This window comes from Desmodus rotundus, chromosome 11 (genome assembly GCF_022682495.2).
Source record: "Desmodus rotundus isolate HL8 chromosome 11, HLdesRot8A.1, whole genome shotgun sequence".
In the NCBI taxonomy this organism is placed as follows: domain Eukaryota; kingdom Metazoa; phylum Chordata; class Mammalia; order Chiroptera; family Phyllostomidae; genus Desmodus; species Desmodus rotundus.
The window spans coordinates 25,267,305-25,285,383 of record NC_071397.1 but is presented as its reverse complement, the minus strand read 5'-3'; the positions used below and the strand labels follow the sequence as shown (position 1 = coordinate 25,285,383).

At 35.9% G+C, this 18,079-nt stretch overlaps 1 protein-coding gene across 1 annotated transcript in view; it reads left to right on the top strand.

Moving 5' to 3' along the window:
- EYS (eyes shut homolog) overlaps positions 1-18,079 on the top strand; it is a 1,562,674-nt gene that overhangs the window by 675,448 nt on the left and 869,147 nt on the right. The window contains 2 exon segments of the mRNA XM_071219700.1: positions 15,048-15,219; positions 16,090-16,168. Of these exon segments, the coding sequence (XP_071075801.1) occupies positions 15,048-15,219; positions 16,090-16,168 (251 nt within the window).

Genomic DNA, 18,079 nt, shown 5'->3' with positions numbered 1-18,079 from the left:
TCTAGTTCTGTGAAAAATACCATTGGTATTATAGATGGCTTTGGTTAGTATGGAAATTTTATGATGTTAATTCTTTTTTAAACTATATTTCATTGATTTGTTTTTACAGTTGTCCCAGTTTTCCCCCCTTACCCCCTCCACCCAACACCTGTCACTCCCTCAGACAATTCCTGCATCATTGTTCATGTTGTTAGGATGTTAATTCTTTCTATCCATCAACACTGTATATGCTTCCATTTATTAGCATCTCTTTGATGTGTTCCTCTGATTCACTGAACCTAAATAAGTTTTTATGTCAAAATGTGTCTGTACATAACCTAGAGGGTAGGGGATAAATAAGACCTTTAAATCTCATCAAGACCCTGGATTTAGGGCCAAATGAAATGAAGAACAAAAACTTTCATCTTTTCATTGATGTCCTTAGTGAAGTTCTTGGTGTAGTTGTCAGAAATGAGAGAAACATACATTGCAAAATGTTGGGGGGAAAATAGGGGAAGAGTCATCAAAGAACCTGTGTTAAGGACACATGGACAAAACCAGAGGGGGTAGAATTGAGGGTGGAAGGTAGGGATGGGTGAGGTGAGGGGAGTAGAGGGAGGACAATGGAGATAACTGTACTTAACAATTTTAAAAAAGGCAAAAAAAAAGTCACACGTTTTGTTCAGAGGCCCAGGACTTTGTAAAGTTCTTTCATTTGTCAGCTTCCAGCCACATAATTGCAGGTCTCTTAATCTTACATTTTTAATTATTAAAAATATCAAGTGTTTAAAGTGTATTTCCCTTATAGAAGTATAACCTGAACTGTAAAGACTAAATGGTTCTTTTCTGTTTGTTATCAAATATAAAAGTTATAATCTAGTGAGTCTCAAAAATTTAACCTCATAGATATGAGATGCTTTTTTAAAAATGTATTTGTTACATTTGTCTCCAGAGGTGACAATAAAAGTATGTGATGATTTATTTGATTTAAGCAGACCCTAATGCTCCTGTGTAACATGTCACCTCTTACTTCCTGAGGGGAAAGTCTGGACAGTCACAGGAGGAAGGCTGGGGCAGCTACAAAAGGTGAGCCACATTTGATGAGCCACAAGGACATTCCAATAGTTTGACAATAGTTATGACAGTATATTATATTGACTGTCAGCTTTGTTTATCTAAATTCATATTGTCTTATATTCAAATTTTAAGCATATCAAAGTATTCTGTATTGTTTTACTAAATATAAATGCAAGTAGCTTAAATCTAAATTCTTTTTACAAAATCACTTACTTCTCCAAACTTTTTTATTGCTATTTTAAAGTATTTAGTGTTGTATACTGATGTACCTTATTTGGTATATAAAGATTTTGATAAACATATAAGACAAGATAAGGTTATGATAGAATGAATAAGTTATTTATAATCAGAAACAAAGCGTGGACACATTTATTTTTTAATTTATTTTATTTTCCCCCACATTTTTTATTGTTTAGTTACAGTTGTCTCCATTTCCCACTCACCACTCTCCCCAACCCCAGCCATCCCCACTTTCATATGTATTAAGCCATGAAATTAATCCTAATGATCTCATTTCTCAGGTTTAGAACATGTTAAGTAAGTGATTCTTTAGAGAATGTGTTATTTTCTCCATTATATTACATGGGACAAATAACTCTGAATGCATTAGTATTAATGTGAGTCAAATTATAACACCTGCATTTTTATGTATGTTGGAATGTATTAAGTTCTGACCTATATTAACATGTTAGTTATAGTCAACAGATAGATTCCTAAGTGATTATCTGTTTATTAGAACATGATTCTGACTTATCTGTAAGCTGTTATAAATATTAACACCTTATTATCTGACATCTTCCACTTTTAATGTTTCCTCATATATATCTGTTTGCACTTACAGGTATATATACTGCATACTTATACCTTGAACAACTTCTCAGTTTTCCAAAGCTTTCAGCATAGTTTGCCTAATTAAACACATGCCTCTTTCACCAGCCTTTCTTGACTTGTCCATTCGGTGTGACCTAAAAACAGTAAGGGACCAACATACATGAATTAGAATATTGTTTTTGCCTGTCATAGCAATTTTGTGAAGGGTACTTTGAGGCTTCTTTTCAAAGGTTCCTCCTAATGTTATAGTAATTGTTTTTATGACATTTCCAATGAACTATGAAGTACTGTAATGTCAGGCCACATTTCTGTGGTAATGAAGTCTGAGAGTGAGAAGCCCTCATTTAATCCTGGCCTGATCTTGAAGCATTGGCCCCATTCTTTTCATATAAGAAACATGAAAAGATGAAAGAGACAAGCTTCAAATGAATATCACTATCATCATCACCATTTCTATCATCTAATATTTATTGATACTTGCCCTTTGCCCAAAGCTCTAAGGACTACTCTAATGAATTTTAAAGGCTGCTGTCCAATCTTTGGAATATTTATAAATAAAAAAATAAAACATTACAAAAATTCCTTGGAGAGGTTTTGATAATAGACATGGGTTACATAATATTTCTATAAAATCTTCCCAAACAATGATAATATTAGCAAAATGATTGTTAATTAAGTGCTTAACCCATGCTTGCTTAATCCTTTACTTAACAAACCCAGTGCTTATATACTGCCAATTCAACCTATACTACAGTGGAATGCCTCTTGAGATCAATGTTTATAATCTAGTTATACTTGTCTAATGGCATTTGGAATAAGAATTTGAACCTAAATTCACATGATTATGTTTGTAGCAGTGCTTATGTTTTATATTAACTATGATTTACCTACTTTCAACTTATTTTTATTTCTAACCAAACTTAAGCAGGATTCTTAAGGAAAATATTCATTTCCTAAAATATTTTTATAAGTCAGGCTGCTCAAGAAAGAAGCAGAAATGTATATGCAAGCAAGTTATTGAGGAGTGCTCCCAATGACTACGACTAAAAGGGTGAAACAGGAGCCCAGCTGGGGAGAAAGATGTTCAACTAAGATACAGTTATAACAGAAGCCTCATTTAATGACTCAGGGCTCTCGGAAGTGGGAGTGACCCTTTAGAGTTTGCCCAAATTAAGTCACCTTCAGATACCCCGCAGACCCAGTGAGGACTAAATTTTGGCAAGGCAGCGTCCTTCAGCCAAGGACAATTCAATTCATGGGGAAGAATTTGGCTCTGAGCTGTGGCGGGTAGCTCTTCCATAGCAGGAAAAATAAGTTCCTCTGTTCTGAATGGAGATCTGGGATACTCACCACTGCATCTACTATAGTCATCCTTTTGTGCCTCTCAGACCCAACTGCTTTCAAAAATGAATTTACTGCATCTGAAAACTGCTCGCCCTGAATTCTGATTTGTCTACTTTTCTGAGTGAAGGTGTAAAAGGGTAGTGATTACTGGGGAGAACCACAGCTGCAGTCACTGAATCTGGTCTGGATCCTGAACTGATACTCGCAAGCCTCCTCTCCTGCACAATTTACATTACCCTCCTCTTAGGCTGCTAGATGTGCTAATTAGTGGATTACCTGGTGAAATAAATTTATAACATTATGCCCCAAACTTCAGATGTCCTAGAAATGCTGTGGCTGCTGTGTTTGTCCATTTTCTGACAATATTAGATAAAGAAATATCAGTGCAAGCCCCAGTAGGTCACCTTGATGCCAGATAGTATCATCCTTGCCCCACTTTATAACAGCACCCTCCATCATTCTAATGATCAGCATCAGTAAGTCCTGTGAAGTTCATGACTTCCTTCTTTCCCTGACTCTCTCTTAGCACAAAGACACCAAAGTGACTAGATGGCAGCCATAGAATTTAAAATGAGACTCTTTTGGTGTCCCCTAATGCAAGCATTTCTTTTCTTCAAATGGGTCCCCCAGGACCTTTAATTCCATGGAGGCTTTATTTTTGGGAATGCAAAGCACGGTATCCCGATGCATCAGAGATAAAGTATGTGGTTCATCTCTTACTTTCATGCCTTGGTTCCCAGTTCCATGTATTATGGCTACTGGAGACAGAACATCATATAATTATTAAGAATATGTATGACATCCTATAAGATGATGCCCCATGCTTGCAAGTTTTCATCTCCAAGCTGGCACCTCATTTGCATTTAGCAGTATTCAAATGGTGTAGTATATAATAGAACCATTAGATTCCATGGTTTCATGATTGCTGCCATGTTTTCCTATAAAAAACTTCCTTGGTCTACTGAAATGTTATGAGATGTTTCATATTGGTGGATCACCACTGCCTAAGCCTTGAGTAGCAATGCTGGCTACTGGAAACCCTATTGACAGGAGAGACAAAAAAAAAAAAGGTATTCTAATAACTGGAATATGTGCCAATTTTAGTCAAAGTAAATCACACTGTTGCTTTAGTCCAATGTAATCTGCCATCTACCAACTGACTGATAGCTTTGGTTTTTGGTTTTTACTCCTAGCTAGAGCAGTTTTAGAACACAAGAACCCGTGTATTGGGTGTTCATGGGTGGCTTCCATATCTGGTACTCTGTGGACTCTGTTTATGCCTATTTTAGTTGCTGAAGGCATATGACTGATTTTAACTGGCTAAGTTCTCTCTATGTGGTTATTTAGTTCATGTGTTTTTGCAGGTATTTTGTGGTGAACATTAACATGCATTGCAGACATTTACCCATCATGCTCACTTCCATTAGTCAACTTGTATGTCTCTTTCTCAAATTTCCCCAACCCAAATCGTCACAGGATTTTTCTCCCAGCCCAGGGATAAACCAACAAGGTTATTTGCTACTGTCTATAATTCCATGTATATTCTCATCTTGGCCCACTTCTATTTCTACCAAAAGATGATGACATTCTCTAACTGAAGACTTGCCCATTGGAAGACTTTCCTTTTACCTTTATCTCCCTGGTATACCTCTAAGAGGCTGTAGGGAAGCAGCAGTCCATTTTAAGTTTGTATCCATATACCAAGTCAACCCATCCATGAACCCATCCTAGTTCAGGTCCTTTTTCAGATGGTATTGGGGGAGGGGTTCCCCCATACAGCCACACTGTGAACTGAGGGAGGCTGCCATTGCGAGAGTCATGAATAGAGGAGGGAAGTTACACGTGACCTCGGGTCTGCGCACGCCAGATTCCTGATGCACCAGCTGTAACGGACTGCCGCTGGTCCTGTCCGAGGAATGTGCAACTCTTCCACTATTTTACACATTGATAGTTCCATTATTCTTCCTTTTGTTGAATGTCTCATGATTTGTTATTGACCTATTTTTAAATAACAGAACTGCATGTTTTCCTAGATTATTCCTTAAAGAATGGCATTTGGTGGACTGCCTAATTGGAAACATTTTATATAATAGTTGAATTCATTTTAAATTTAAATATTGTAAACAATAAAATATCTTATTATAAAATTCTCATTTTCATTTAAAGATCTTGTTATTTTATTTTGTAATTCAGTATGGTTAGAAGTGTCAATTTGAATTTGCAGTCTTTACTTCCTTAATCTACTAATTATGTGGTTATTGTGTGCCTCTATAAATTTGATTAGGTAATTCATAAGTGACATCCTATTACTTAAGTTATAATCTTTTTCAAAATGTTACCAATATTTAGATGTATTCAACTATAGATAAACAGACTATATGATCATTGACAGCACAAAAAGTTATAAATATACTTTAAGGATAATCTGAAATTTGTAGTCAGCTAATTTTTACTAGGTAATATCTGAGGAAATTTTGAAATGAGTTAGAATTTTAGTATGACCTGAATGAAAAACAAGCTTTAAATAGGCAGTGTTTTGGAAATGATATTCCAGACAGAACTCTAAGAGCAGCCATAGATGTAAGAAAATACAGTGTTTACTTCTAACCTAGGTTGATAAAAGCAGTGGTCCTCATACTTACCTGTGCTTTAGAATCATTTTCAAAAATTTTGTAAAATACATTTTGTCAGGCCTACTTCTCAGAGATTCATATTTGGAAATTTGTATTTTTAAAACTCCACAGATGATTTCTATCATTTAATCAGGTTTGTAAACTAAGGAGCTGGAGTAATTGATAAACATCAGGTAAATAATAAGAAAGGCAAGAATGACCCAGAGTATTTAGTTTTAGGCTAAGGAGATCACATTTATTTCAGGAGGCAATGGATAGTCCACAAAGTATTTTGTTAAGATAACACATGAAAAATGAAAAGGCTCAGAAAAGTCATTTTGGAAAACATGTCCAAAATGTAAAACTGACCAGTTGGGAGAAGTTGGGTAAAGAGGGATAGGAAAGAAAGAAAAGAAACAGAGGCTGAAAAAAAGCTAATTAGATAGACAGATGATAGACTGATAAATATAGAGATATATTTATTTACATATAGGGTGGGGCAAAATTAGGTTTACAGTTGTACCTATGGAAAGTAATACAATAATTAATAAATAATAATACAAGAATAAACTCTCACCCACAACTATAAAACTACATTTGCCCCACCCTGTTTATTATTCCTATTATAACATTATTGATGCATGTAAATATTGTACTGATCAGGCTTCTCAGTTTATATACTTTAATGGTTTATGTTTGAAAGGATTCTTTAACATCTGGTGAGAAAACACCCAATATGGAGGTAGATGTTGAGGCAATCTGGTAAAGAGGGTTTTGACATAAACAGAGGCGTGGAAAGTCCCCAGGATTTCACAGGTAACTCTACTTTGCTTAGGAAAGGAGTGGCCTTCAGGATGACTCTGGATCCTGCCCACGCCTTTCTTCCTTCTCAGGAAAGCATCTTCAGATTTTTCTCCTAAACTCTAAGGGCCCCCACAAGACTGTCAAATGAGGGAGCAACAGGCAGTGGTAGCTCATCCCAGGCTTACCTCTGAATCTGTCTCCAAGGTCCCCCTTCTCTCTGACTTCCGAGTGAGCTAACAGCAGCCTGACTTGGCTTCACTTCTTTTTTGTAATGTTTCTAGAGAGCTAAAGCAGCCCTGCCTAGTCTCTCTCCTGTTGCTTCTTCTACCCTAAGCCCTTTCTTTGTTTCACTGTCCCCTGCCTTAGAAACCTACTCTCAAAATCAACAAAGAAAGAAGAAAGAAATAGAATGAAAGAAAGAAAGAAAGAAAGAAAGAAAGAAAGAAAGAAAGAAAGAAAGAAAGGAAAGAAGAAAGAGAGAGAGGGGGAGGGAGGGAGGGAGGGAGGAGAAGGAAGGAAGGAAAAGAAAGAAAGAAAGAAAAAAGAAAAGAAAAGAAAAAGGCAGGAAGGAAGGAAGGAAGGGAGGGAGGGAGGAAGGGAGGAAGGAAGGGAGGGAGGGAAAGAGAAAGAAAGAAAGGAGGGAGGGAGAAAAGGAGTGGACTATGTTATTAATGAAATCAAGTCCTTTTAGAACCACTAACAGAAATTTATTTCAAACATAAACCATTACTATACTCCCAAAGCAGGCAGGATAGCATAAAAGAATAATAAGTCAGACATAACAAAAAGTAAAAATTGTGTGTCATGTTTCTTCTATCGTCAAGTAAAATCCACAATGCCCATCACTAAATTACTTAGAAAATACTGTTACACTACGGTGCAGGCATGCTGCTCTAGTGCACGCCAGGTCGAATGAACTATGGAAGGAGACACAAGTAGATGCTCAATAAGTGTGTGTTGAGTACATTAATGAGTACTAACAAGTATCTGAAATAAGGCAATGGAGGCAAACACCTGAGACTAAGAGTGAACAAGCCTTTGGTAATATCTAATAAATACTAAAAAATCATTTCTTTCAGTGTTGTGTGGATTCACGGAGACAATGTCATAACATTCTCATTTTAATCCTATGAAGAAAATGAGTACTCATATTGTTATAGTGAATTATAAATGTCATTTATCAGTGCTGCTAGGAATGAATATATACACTCTCTACATCTCTCAGTCATACTACAACTTAGATATTTCAATCCACAGTTCAAAAAGGAGCAATTTAAAATTAGATGAGTTGGTAATGTTTTTGTTTCATTGATTTTTTGTTTACTTTTCATTTCAGGAACATAATAATGGTTTTCCATTTTTGTGGTAATATACAATTTCTTCAGCTTTATTAAGGTATAGTTTATTAAGGTACATGAAACTGTAGGCATTTAAAGTTCACAACATGATGATGTCATAAATGTATATACATTATGAAAGGATTTCTCCCATCTAGTCAATTAACACATACATCACCTCAGAATTTTTATCTTTTTATTTTTGTGTGTGAGAACATTTAAGTTCTATTCTCTTAACAATTTTCAATTATACAATACAGTATTAGCAACTATAGTCACCAATTTATACATTAGTTCCCTAGACCTTATTCACCTTACAGCTGAAAGTTTGTACAACTTCTCCTTATTTCCCTCAACTCAGAGACCTTGGCAACCACTTTTTTCTTCTTTGTTTCTATGTGTTTGACCTTTTTTTTCTTCTTTTTCAAATTCTGCATACTGGTGACACTTATCATAAAGTATTTCTTTCTCTGTCTATTCAGCTCACTTCACTCAATGCCCACAAGGTCCATGCTTTCATAAACAGTATTTCCTTCTTTTTTAGGGTTGGCAATTGTGTATGGGACATATTTTGAACCAAAGTCTATCACCCTTTTCATATTTATTTCTTTTGCTTGAAGGGGAAAAGGTGCAGATTCAACAAAATGGTTCCCCTTGGTTGCACAGACAACACAAGCCCTCAGGCACACACCTCAGAGGGCACACCTCATTCCAGATTCTGCTTCTCACAGTGCAATGACTGACAGCTGGTCCAGATTTTCAAGAACGGTTTTGCTCTTGCTCAGGAAGGAGCAGAGACTTCTGAGGAAAAACAAAATCAATAATGTGTGTAAAACAAAATATAAACACACACAGATTTAACAATAATTTATTTATTTAACAAAAATTTGAATCAATGAGGCATGAACTAGACAGACAAAATCCATACCCTCAGGGAGTTCAGCTTGTAATGTGGAAGACAGGCAGAGAGAAATAGATAAATGAGTAAATTTCATAGAATGCTAGAAGAAAATTACTTGCAATAGGGAAAAACATAAAACTGGATAATGGTGGATGAGGAATAGGATGCAATTTCAAACAGTGTGGTTCAATAGGCCTCCCTGAGAAAATGATATTTGAATGAAGACCTGAGAAAATGAAAGAATGAATTATGTAGATATCTGGGAAAAGACCAGGCTAGGAAGAAAAACAAAGTTTTTGAGAGAATCCCAAGGGGGTCAGTGTAACTACAGCAAAGTAGTCAAGAGTGAGGGTAGAATAAAATGACGTTAAAAAGCTAACAAAGGAAGACTTACTTGTATTGTGCTAAAGGATTATGGCATTAAAAATGAAAATATACTGGTTTACAGGGACCAAAATGTTCCCTGTAAATGTTCAGATCAGCTAATCCTTACATTCCTATTTTCTCTGGAGGTTACTTAGGAATCAAATTATAACCATAATTTGACTAATAAATAAAGCATTAGGGGGAAAAAACCTCCTAAGGCAATGTTGGTAATGCTTTCCTTTGTTAAACTGAGACAGCCTTGCCCCCTATAGAGAACGCCTTGATCGTGTCTTGTCAGGTCTCCTGTCTCTAAATAGAACTGCAAGCATCTAGTCCAGTTCGCTCTGATTTTACCCTGGTTCCCATACTTCTGTGGTAAATTAACCATCTGTTTTTAACCAAAATTTTTGTCAGTATTCTACCAGCATTCTACATAGTCCTATAAATACTAGGACTCATTTTCACTCATTTTCTTAATTAAAATAAGGAACAATTACTCATTTACTCTAAAGTAGTTGTGATATTTTTAACAGGAATCTGATACAAATCAAATGTTAAATATGTCAGGCCAAGAGCTAGTTGTTTGGTATACATGGTTTTAATTTACTATACCAATAAACCTAGGAGGGACTAATAAATAATCCTCATTTATAAAGCTTAAATGTTTAATGTGTCTCTACTAAATATTACCATTGTCACAAATATCTGCCCTTTCCTGGTAAAGTAAATGTAGGGCTTGGCCATGTAACTTAGATGGCCAATGAAATATTGGTGGGAGGCTTCAGAACCAGTGATTTTGCCATGGGCCCCTTTCCCTCTTCAGCAATGATGACCATGTCCCAGGTAGAGGATGCTCCATTAGCCTGTGTCCCAGAATGAAGACAAAGGAGATCTGTGAGTCACCTGGGCCTGGAGTGTGCGTGGGAAATCAACCTGCATGTCATGATCCACTAACATTCAGGGGAAGGGGTTCCTTATTTTTTATTATTAATAGCCTAATCTAAGCTATTATGCTTGTTCAAACCACATCCTACACCTAAATCTTGATGGCCCTTTTAAATATGGCTGCAGATTTGACCAATTTACAAACACTATTTCTTTATAGTATTATTAATGTGCAAAGCTCTAGATAGGTAATAACAATTATGGCAAAGAAGTAAGCAGTATATAGTTGAATTATGACTTGAAACCCAACAATCTTCAAAGAGAATTTTCATGTCTTTTTTGCATTGGAAGTTTCATTTGTAATAAATCACAGACTTTCCCGGTGTGACTGCTCTAAATAACATTCACTCGAATAGACAGTTCTGCTACGGTATAATTTAGTGGAGTTAATTTATGATATCACCTTGTGAAATGGCTGCCTGTCTGCCCCTACCGCCATCCCCCAACTGTTTTCCTGGTATTCAAACAAATACTAAGATGTCTAGCTAGCACATAATGCCAGTGTACTCTGTCAAACTCTTTTACTAAATTTACTCAGGTTTCTTTCCTCTAAGATCATTAAAGCTTCCATGATACTCTCACATATGGGCTTTATTTCTTTATCCTTTAAACAGCCAATGCACCGTTTGCTCTCTTATTAAGGCATATGCCGTGCAGGGACAGTGTTAAAGCGTATAAAGGTGGTATCGAAGAGTGACTAACAACGTGGGCTCTGCCATTTACTAGCTGTGAGCCTGTGCTTCATTTTTTTTGTTGTTCCATAAAATGGGGAAAATAATTTCCATGCCAGGATGTTATTGTAAAGTTCAAATGAGTTGATTTACATAAAGTGTTTAACAGTACTTGACACATAATAAGGTCTCCAAGTGTCAGCTATTATTATTATTATTTTATTTTTCATGGTAATAAGTGTATTTATTTATAAATTTATCTTTATTTCCAACTAGCTGCTATATACCTATTTTTATAAGCATTGTAATAGTGTATTCTTTTATAAGCTTATCTTTATTCCCAATCAGGTATGTTCTTGGCTACAAGAACATAGTTTCTGATTGGAGCTGTTAAAATATGAACTGACACATAGTAAAAATTATAAGAGTTTATTTGAGCAAAAAACTATTTAAATTGGGCAACATCCAATCTAGTGGATAAATAGGAGCTCTGAGGGAGCTGTATGATTGAATGACTTTTGTAGCAAAAAGACCATAGGAATAAGGAATTATACTAAGCAAATAAGTGGGTTGGTTATTGCTAAGTTAAAGAAATACCTTGATCTATTGTGTTTTGCTTTATTGTGCTTCACAGATATGGCTCTTTTTTTTTTTTTTTCACAAATTGGAGTTTTGTGGCAACCCTGCATTGAGAAAATCCTATTGGCAAAATTTTTCCAAAAGCATTTGCTCATTTCATGTTTCTATGTTACATTTTGGTAATTCTTGCAATATTTCAAACTGTTTCATTATTATATTTGTTTTGGTGACTTGCGATCAGTTATCTTTGATGTTACGACTATAATTCTTTAGGAGTACCATGAACTGTGCCCCTGTAAGATGTGTGGGTTCTGAATGCTCCCCTGATCAGGTGTTCCCCCATCTCTCTCCTTGGACTTTCCTCTTTCCTGATATATGACAATCCTTAAATTAGGCCAATTAATAACCCTATAATGGCCTATAAGTATTAATGTGAAAGGAAGAGTCACACGTCCTCCACATTAAACCAAAAGCTAGAAATTGATAAGTAAGAAAGGCCTGTCAATACCGAGATAGGCTACAAGCTAGACCTCTTGAACCAAACAATTAGCCAAGCTATGAATACAAAGAGTTTTCGAAAGAAATTAAAAATGCTACCCCAGTAAACACATGAATGATAAGAAAGGCAAACATCCTTATTGCCGATATGGAGAAAAATTTACTGGTCTGGATAGATCAATCCAGCCAAAACATTTCCTTAAGCCAAAACTTAATCCGAAGAAAGCCCCTAACTGTCTCCAATATTATGAAGGATGAGAGAGGTGAGGGAGCTGCCAAAGAAAAGTTTGAAGTTAGGAGAGGTTGGTTCATGAGGTTTAAAGAAAGAAGCCATATCCATAACATAAAAGTGAAAGGTGAAGTTGATGTAGAAGCTGCAGCCCATTATCTAGAAATCTAGCTAAGAGAATGAAGGTGACTACATGAACATTAGGGTTTCAGAGTGGACAAGTCAGATTTCTATTGGAAGCTGCTGCCATGTAAGACTTTCATAGCTGGAGAGGAAAAGTCAATGCCTAGCTTCAAAAGACAGGCTGACTTTTATGTAAGGGGCTAAGGCACCTTGTTATTTTAAGTTGAAGCCAATGTTTATTTACCATACTGAAAATCGTAGGGTCCTTAAGAATTATTGTGTATCTACTCTACCTGTCTATCTGTGCTCTACAAATGGAACAACAAATGACTGAATGACAACATATTTGATTACATGATATACTGAATATTTTAAGCCCACTGTTGAGATCTACTATTTTGAAAATATTTTCTTTTAAAATTTACTACTCATTGATAATGCAAAGGTCACCCAAGAGCTCTGATGGAGATGTACAGTGAGATAAATGTTGTTTTGATGCTTGCTGACACCACATCCATTCAGAGTAATTTCAACTTTCAAATCTTATTATCAATGAAATACTTTTTGTAAGACTACAGATGCCATAGATAGTGATTTCTCTGATAGAGCTTGGCAAAGTAAATTAAAATTCTTCTGGAAAGGACTCACGATTCTAGGTGCCATTAAGAATATTTGTGATACATGGGAAGAGGTAAAATATCAACATCAATAGGCATTTGGGGGAAGTTGATCACAACCCTCTTGGATGACTTTGAGGGGTTTAAGACTTAAATAGAGGATGTAATTGCAGATGTGGTAGGAACAGCAAGAGAACTAGAATTGAAAGTGACTGAGTTGCTGCAATCACATGATGAGGATGATGCATTCTCATTCATGGATGAGGAGCTGCTTCTTCTTGATGAGCAAAGAAAGTTGTTTCCTAAGATGGAATATATTCCTGGTAAATATGCTGTGAAGATAATCTAAATAACAATAAGATTGAGAATATTACATAAGCTTAGTTGATGAAACTATGGAATGATTTGAGAAGACTGACTCCAATTTTGAAAGTTCTACTGTGGGTGAAATGTCAAACATCATCACATTCTACAGAGAAATGATCCATGAAATGTAGAATCAATCGATGTGGCATACTTCATTCTTGTCTAGTTCCAGAAATTGCTGCAACCACTACAACCTTCAGCAACAACCACCCCAATTATTCAGCATCCATCAACATGGAAGCACAATCCTCCACCAGCAAAAAGATTATGACGTGCTGAAGACTCAGATAATAGTTAACATTTTTAGCATAAAGTATGTTAATTACGTATGTACATTGTTATATTTTATACATAATCTATTATTGCACACAATAAACCACACTGGAATGTGAGTATAACATATATGCACTGAACTGGAAGGTTTGTGTGACTCACTGTATCGCGATACTCCCTCTATTGCCGTGGTCTGGGACCGAGCCGGCAATACCTCTCAGGTACGCCTGCACTTTTCTTTGGGGAATGGCATCTGTCTACCAGGCAGATTATCTAACTAGTGCTGATGAGGCTGTTTCTGAGTGATCGGTTTAAGACTCCAATTCTGGGAAAGCTAAAACTGTAATTGTCAGTTTGGTGACATGAGGCTTAGCATAAGTGACTCCATTTGGGACCTGTTGTCTTGTTTTTAACAGTGTACATCATATTATGTAGCAAAACAATTTATGAACATACCATAGTAGCTGCAGGATAGTCCGTTCAAACTATGATCAGAAGCGTAAGTCAGGGAGAACACGATTTGAATTCTTTCTGGCTGTAATGGACTATGTGATCTGGGAGCGTAAGTTAAACTCTGCAAGCCTTGTTTATGCAATAGAGAGGGTTAGAATTAATATCTGTATCCATGTTTGGTGAGCATTAGTTACAATAATGTCTGTAAAGCCTTTAGCACAGGGCCTGGCACACTAGTAATGAGTTTTTGTTCATGGACGCACTGTAAACAGATAGGCACAGTGAACAAAAGGATTATTCTGAACATTTTATAATGATTCTCTACTTTTCCTACTATCTGTAACATGTGAATCCTGAATCACAGCCATGCTTTCCATTAAGCTTTGCTTACGCTTTTCTCTAGATGTTTTCTGTCTGTAAATATTGTCTCCCTGATATGTGTACATGTATCTGGGTTAACAGGGTTGTTCTTTTTTTTTTTTCTTTTTGGTATTTTTACTTGAACACAAAGATAGCACATGTTAGGTGCTTAATAAATATTCAAAACTTGGCCTTTGAAAACACTAGGTAGTTAGCCAAAGTTAGACAAATTTAGAACATTCAGATAGCTCATTAATAGACTCACCAGGACCAAATTTAGAAAAATTCAAACTCTTAATTCCTGTGGGTAATACATGTTTGACTTTCAAGGTTCATTACAAAAATATATAAATTAATATTTATAGTGAGGGCATGATATAATCCATTACTTCACTAATATTTTCGATAAACAATTCTTCACACTAACAACAAATCTTTTAAGAAGATTAAGCTTGTGCTTCGTCTGTCTCATTCCCATTAAATTACTAGTCTGAGAATTTATACCTAAACATGTTTAAGCTTAAAAAATGTTCTTTTGTTTGCTTTTTGCTACAGGGTGTCAAATTGTCTTTATGGGAAGGCAGTCTTGATGTCTTGGTGATGTTTATCATAACGAACAAGCTTTTGTGTTTTGCATTTAAATAGTCTCATGTTTTGTCTCGTCCTGTCTCTTCTAATATAGGCATCAACTGTGAAGTAGATATAGATGAACGTGTATCAAAGCCTTGTCTCCATGATGGAGCTGGTATTGATCTTGTCAATCATTACATCTGCGACTGCAAGGGCGGCTTTTTGGGAACCCACTGTGAAACAAATGCAAGCGATTGCCTCTCTGATCCTTGTCTGTGCAGAAGGTAGCTATTTTTATTTTCTATTATGAATCTAAGAAAGTAAATTTAACTCAATATTTAAGACAATGTCAAGGGCAAGAAAAATTAATTTTAATTATGCTATTTCATAATACTAGCGCTAAGTACAGTTAAGAAGACAGATGCTGCCTATTCTACTTAATACAATATACTGATATATTTTCTCTGATTTTCTTTTATTTATACTCATTAGAAAATATACTTAAAGTTAACTGCTCAAAGTAATACAGGTAGCAGGTAGGATGAGGAGACATTTTATTATTTGCTGTGTGGAAGGATAATACCACACACTTAGTATTTAAAATGTTCCTAAATAAACTGTTTTTTCATCCCTACGTGCATGTGAAGAATTTGGTGGCTCTCTTTATGGAATTGCGTAATAAATTCTGCTCATGGGTAGAAAATTGTTTTATGCAAATACAGAGTGAGGATATTTCTAGGAGATGCACGTGGCAAAGAATGGCTCTAGGATGCATCAAACTGTCTTCACAGCATTATTAATACTTTTTTTTTCTAGTCCTGCCACTATGTGAGCAGGGAAGAAAAGAGGAAGATGGGTAGCTCCTTGCAATGGAGTTCGTCTATAGCTGACTTCAGTTTCCTACATAAGCCCTAGACATTCTGTAGACCTTTTAGAACTCTTCTTTCTTTTCACTGCCATGGGTAAGATGGCAAAAATAAAAATTGATTTGTTCTTTCAGCCCATTAACCTTGAAGGCTGACTAGTCTATTATTCATGGGAATGTGTGTCTTTTTTTTTTTTAAAGCAGAACTGTAAAGGAGCAATTCTAAATAGTTGAACTCTATTGAATTTATGCTTTAATGTCTTACTTAAAATGCCATTGTCTGTTTCAGATACACAGATCTCATTAATGAGTATCGGTGTTCCTGTGGTACAGAATGGACTAGCTCAAGGTGTGAGATCAAGATTAATGTAAGTTTTATAATTTTGATATTTTGATTAAATATGAAGTAATTTAAAAGAAAACCAAACTACAGGGTCCGGCAGAAGTAATGCCTGCTTGATTGTGGTTGGTACAGTAATAATATGGTACGTTGTAATAATACATAGTTTTTTTCACATTTTTTTATTGTTGTTCAAGTACAGTTGTCTCCACTTTCCCCTCACCACTCCCTCCAATCCCAGTCATCTCCACCTCCCCTCCTTGATCCTACCCCCATTTGGTTTTGTCCATGTGTCCTTTATACATGTTCCTGAAAACCCTTCCCCATTTCCCCCCCATTATCCCCTCCCACTTCCCCTTTAATTACTGTCAGTTTGTTCTTTATTTCAATGTTTCTGGTTATATTTTGCTTGCTTGTTTGTTTTGTTGAGTAGGTTCCCCTTATAGGTGAGATCATATGGTCTTTGTCTTTCACCTCCTGGCTTATTTCACGTAACATAATGCTCTCCAGGTCCATCCATACTGTCACAGAGGGTAGGAGCTCCTTCTTTCTGCTGCATAGTATTCCATTATGTAAATGTACCATAGTTTTTTTATCCATTCATTTGCTGATGGGCACTTATTTGAACATTTCACCTAATATGTCATGTGATGTGCTTGAGTGTGATGTTGTTATATTACAGAGTTGCATGCTTATGATTTTGTAGTAGAAGATATTGTAATAAAAAAAGGGTGTTAGTTATACCAGACCCTGTACTTGCTATAGGTTTCAGAGTCACTTCTTTGATTATTAATTATTTAACTACCCTGTCCCTCACCAGTTTAGGAATTTTTCTGCTGCTCCAAACAAAAATAACAGCCTCTTTTTTGCCTTCCCCCACTCTCTCTTGTTATCACAAACTTCTGCAACTTAGAGCCCTCATTAAACTAAATCCTGGGTTTGGTCTTTGACAAAAGGACCTCAGAAGGCTTATGACATGCTGCCTGATTTCCTCTCTCTGGTCTTAGAATACACAAATGTCTGTGGATGTGTAGGGATGAGAGGAGAATAAATGATCCAGACACCATAGGAGAAAATAAATTCTAGATAGAGGTGTGAAGAGATGGATACATGTAGCAAACCTCCACATCTGTAAATACCCTCAGGATCTGTCTTCCAATCTTCAGGAGTCTAGTGTATTATAACTGACATATGGTATTTTATGCAGAATGCCTCATCTGTGGAGAAATGTTGGTTACCTGAAGTCTGAGACTTTTCTTGGTGGATGAAAACCTCATGAGCCTTTCTGAATAATGGAGAGTTCTTCCAAATCCTCCCTGGCTGACAATTACATGCTAAAGGAAGCAAGCATAGAGACAAAATACAGCCTTTAGCATTGTAAGACTATGAATATTTTATTTAAATCCATCTGTCTCTCTCCTGCCTCCTGTCTTTCAGTAAAATATAGTTCATACATCACAGCATCATTGTATGGTAAAGCACGTAAGATGTTGTAGATACTCAGTAAATGATGGGAGTGATGAGGTAGTTAAATGCATTAGGGAGAAATGGGATTGACCTCTATTTTCCTACTTACCTGCTGTGTGTTCTTGAACAAATTCTGTACTTATATTTTAAAATCATCATTTAGCTATCTAATGAGAGTGATCATAGTAACCACCTCTTAGGCTATTGTGTGGATTAAACTAAATAATGCATATAAATAAAACAGCACATTTTTCTAATACATTATTTTGTAAAGCTTAATTAAATTGTTGATATTATGTTGATTTGGTTCTAGATAGTGAAAGCCATACATGATGTGGAAAGGAAAATGTTTTTTTTTTTGTTTTTTTTTTTTTTTTAATTTATTTATTGTTATTTAATTACAGTTGTATGCCTTTTCCCCCATCCCTTCACCCCACCCCAGGTGAACCCACTTCCCTCCCCCCTCTCCACC